General features: G+C 37.2%; 1 protein-coding gene across 1 annotated transcript in view; it reads right to left on the bottom strand.

Moving 5' to 3' along the window:
• Positions 1 to 245: 245 nt before the first annotated feature.
• Positions 246 to 3908, bottom strand: part of ppm1nb (protein phosphatase, Mg2+/Mn2+ dependent, 1Nb (putative)) — a 7220-nt gene continuing 3557 nt past the window's right edge. Inside the window, exons 3-6 of the mRNA XM_014006745.1 lie at positions 2145 to 2262; positions 992 to 1106; positions 832 to 895; positions 246 to 745 (exon numbers count right to left, since the gene is read on the bottom strand). Of these exons, the coding sequence (XP_013862199.1) occupies positions 728 to 745; positions 832 to 895; positions 992 to 1106; positions 2145 to 2262 (315 nt within the window). The 3' untranslated portion in view covers positions 246 to 727. The remainder of the gene's footprint in view (positions 746 to 831; positions 896 to 991; positions 1107 to 2144; positions 2263 to 3908) is intronic.

Here is a 3908-nt window from a genome sequence, read left to right as displayed (position 1 = left end):
CTGTAGGAATGCAAAAAGCATTGTGAGGTAACACAAAAGGAAAAGCAGTAACTTTAGGGGCTGCATAAGCCTGTCAGTCCCAGCATTGAGACAAAATAATTAAAAATGACAATAAAAATAATTGAGAATTCCTCTGAAATTGTGTTGTAAACATTTTAGCTGAAGAAATGTACAAAATTTAGCAGTAAAGTTTGACCATTAGCATTTCCTGTTGGACAAATCATGGACATAATTTAGCAGCATGCTAACTGTTGGCTGGATTTGACAAAGTTTTGTCTCATTTTATTTTGTCCGAATAAAAACTCAAAATTTACATTTTTACATTATTATATGTCTGTTTTTAAAAACAGTGTCTATAAACTACAATAACATAAAATAACATTCTTGGTTTTATCCAATGAAAAATATTATTCATAGTTGTTTGTGTTTTACAGTTTGCTATTTGAATGTATTAGCAGTACTGTCTTTACACTAAACAATACACAAATATTGTTGCTCAGTCTCTGAGGAGGTTTAACAAAATATCCTTCTTATATAAATATAAAGTATCAGGTGTTGTTTGACCTATTTTTTTCATTGCATTTCTCATCACAATGATGTAAACAAACACCACTGTCTCTTCAAGAGTTCCCTTTTCTTTAGATCACACACAAGAGGAAAACACATTTAATATTCACAATAATTACAGTCCCTCTGAATTAAAAATGACTGCATTCTCTTTAGCATCTCATGAGCTTCCCAGGGCCTGGAAAAGAAAAAATGCAGGTAAATTAGCTGAGAAAATTGAAAAAAAAAATAGTTTAAATGAGCAGGTATCTAACTCACTCTTACATTTGGTACGGCAGGATTGTGTGTCTCTCTTTGTTGATAGTAAGCAGAGATGATACAGTTCCTCCTTAAATACATAAAAATAACAATGCATTTCATTCGTGTTATAACTTTGATGCACACATACAGTAAACATGCAAATAGTTGTTTTTGCATGTCTTACTTGCTCTGTATGCCTCCACCTGGAGGTAATCCAGGGATGACAGCGGACGCCAGAACTGTGAGGACAGACAGCAGGTCAGGCTCCTCTCCGTTGGCAGATAGCTCAGCATAAATCTCTGTCAGATTATAGATTACAGAAAATGAGCACTTTTCATCAGACAGCTCTTTGTTTTCTAACWACTTGTTTTGAAAAAGGAAATATTACCTGTGTTTGTGTTAATAAGTACACATACTGATGTGTTTTTATGAACAGTTTTTTTTAGCTCAGTCTTTATGAATAATTTTTCTCGCCACCTTTCCTGCCAGTATGTTAGTCAGATTATTTTATGTTGGAATTGTAGCTGTTTGCATCAATTCTTTGGAAGTAACATTACGAGCAATCTAATGCTCAAAGTATGTGTTGTGAATAACTTGCAGCTACTACCGCTTTCAACTATTGCTTAAAATCTGTAAAACTGACTGAGCTGTAGTCATTTCTGTGTTGACTAAAGTCAATTAGCTAATTCAAACTTTCTGAAAATCCACTTGTTCATAAGATATTGTGCAAACAAACAAACAAACAAACAAACAAATATGGTCGACTCCTATTGTTAGAAAGTCATTCCCTCATCAAAAAGTGTATCTTTGACACATTCATGCATATTTGAGAAATCCTTGAATTAGCCATGTGGAGCTGCCTAAATGCTTGCTGCTACAAAGCTCCGCCTATTTGCACAAAACTCCTCCCTGGAGCTCAGTCTGCAGCTGAGCCACAGCCCCACAGATCTCCCCTCCCCCGAAGCATTCTGAAGTGGGAGCATCAGAAATGGTAGGAGGTTCTTAAAGAGACAGAGGCCAAATTCAAGGCGTTTAGATCGACTATGATGCAAAGTCAAATTTATCTTTGATATATACAGTATTTTTATAACAACTGAAGGCAATATAGTTACGTGATTGTGGTATACATTGTGGCACCCCCCTTTAAACAAAAAAAAAAAAGTACACTGAGTAGCACTTGAACTATAGAGGAACATTTAATGTTTTTTTCAGCAAGTTTCTATTCATCTGGTTTATAATACAGTATACTTTAGCAACAGACACACAAACATACAGTCCGCCTTTTGACAGCAGTGATAAGAGTTTGATGGACAACACAACCTCTTTTACTCACTAACCTGCCACTTTGGACTCCAACAGGTCCTCCAGCTCAGCCTCCTGATGTAACGCCTCTGCTGACAGCTGGGGGGCTCCAGGGAAGCAGAGCAGGATGATGCTGATGTTGTCCAAGCTGCCCTGTGGAGCGAAGCAGCATCAGTGAGTGATGATGGCTGACCTTACAAATGTCAACACTTTTYCCCCCCTCCTGCGTGAGCAGTTTCAGAGATGGATTCTTTTCACCTCAAGGTTCGCTCACACGTGTCACGCGGACGCAGTGGAGCGGGAAGAATGTAAACGGAACGAGACGTTTTGAGGTCATACGACTCATCCGAACAGAAATCTCTGTTACATAACAGAAACACGATGTCCAGGCAGAGTGCTGCTTGGATGCTAGCATGTGGTCTTCTTTATTTGTTTCTTTATTTTTCTCCAAAAGGAACATAAAAGGCATTTAATCCATTTCATTTAATAGTGAACGGGAGGTTTTAGGAGCATTAACATTCAGAGTGCCTGAAATGAATCCTCCCAGGCACCCAGAATAAATCAATGTAAACTGCTCTGACACCCCTGCAGTCTATTTAGAGGCACGGAATGAACTATTGTTCTATGAACAACAACCACAGTCTAAAAGGAAACAAAATGCAAGGCTTAAGCTGAGGTTAGTCTTTGCTTTTAAAGCAACATTCGTTAGTTTTCTGGTGGGATACAGATGGCTCAAAAACAGCTGAGGTCTGTAAAATTCTGTTGCTCAATAGTTTTGCGAGTGTCCAATTTTTTTTATAAAAAAGCCAACTGCTCAAACAGTCACAAAGACAAATGCAAACATTAAGAAAACTAATTTCACTAYGTCKTCTTTATCATTGACATKTTTTCTRTTCATTGTTTGTTTCTATTTCTATTTTTGCATGTTTTTATCACAGGGTTTTAATTGTTGCTGATTGCAATTCTTTAAACTATTTGTTAAAATCTCTGTATGCAAGAACCACACTGTGCCATGGGTCTTTGTTTTGATTTTTACTTCTTGGAGCTTTTCTCTTGTGGTGYAGATTTTAGAACACACACATATTGTGTGTTATTATCTTCATGAGGACATTGAATTGACTTCCATTCATCAGTGTGCATTGCCAATGCAATACACACTACTGTGATTTGTTTCCCATCCAAGTCATCTCCACTTTGGCACGCTTCTCCTCCTGCATACTTTGTCCTAGAGCTGCCATTGTAATTTGTATCTGTAAAGCTCCAATGCCAAATGATGGCTATGCCTTTTGGTGCCTGTACAACTTATAGTTTTTGAAATATTAATGTTTAATAATTTATAATGGGAGTCAATGGAGCCTTGTATTGGTCCAATACTGCCCCCTGCTGTATCTACTCAGTACTGAATCATAGTTTAATAATATTTAATCTCAATAGTTCAGTGTTTACAATACTAATATGATTGTATTTTGATGCTTTACTATAATATTGTCCTAATATTGCTCTATTGCTGTAATATATTGCAGTTTAGTGTCAACAGTTGCATTGGCAATGTGGCCTCTTTCTGCACACATACAAATCAGCCCTTGGCAGTACCCTCTGCCACAGTTCCAATGGTCTCATGGTTAACTCTATGGGCTTTCATGTGGGAGATCAGGGTTCAAGCTACAGCAACTAACAAAAAATCTCTACAAACGTCATATTGTTACACAATTACGTTCATTACAGACACCTGCTGACTTGACAAGCACAAGCTGGCAGAAAACACATTTGAACTTGGTCACATTTCATTCTTAAAGTCC

Source organism: Austrofundulus limnaeus, unplaced genomic scaffold (assembly GCF_001266775.1).
Source record: "Austrofundulus limnaeus strain Quisiro unplaced genomic scaffold, Austrofundulus_limnaeus-1.0 Scaffold37, whole genome shotgun sequence".
In the NCBI taxonomy this organism is placed as follows: domain Eukaryota; kingdom Metazoa; phylum Chordata; class Actinopteri; order Cyprinodontiformes; family Rivulidae; genus Austrofundulus; species Austrofundulus limnaeus.
Note: the sequence above shows the minus strand (reverse complement) of the source record. Positions and strands in the feature narration are given on the sequence as shown.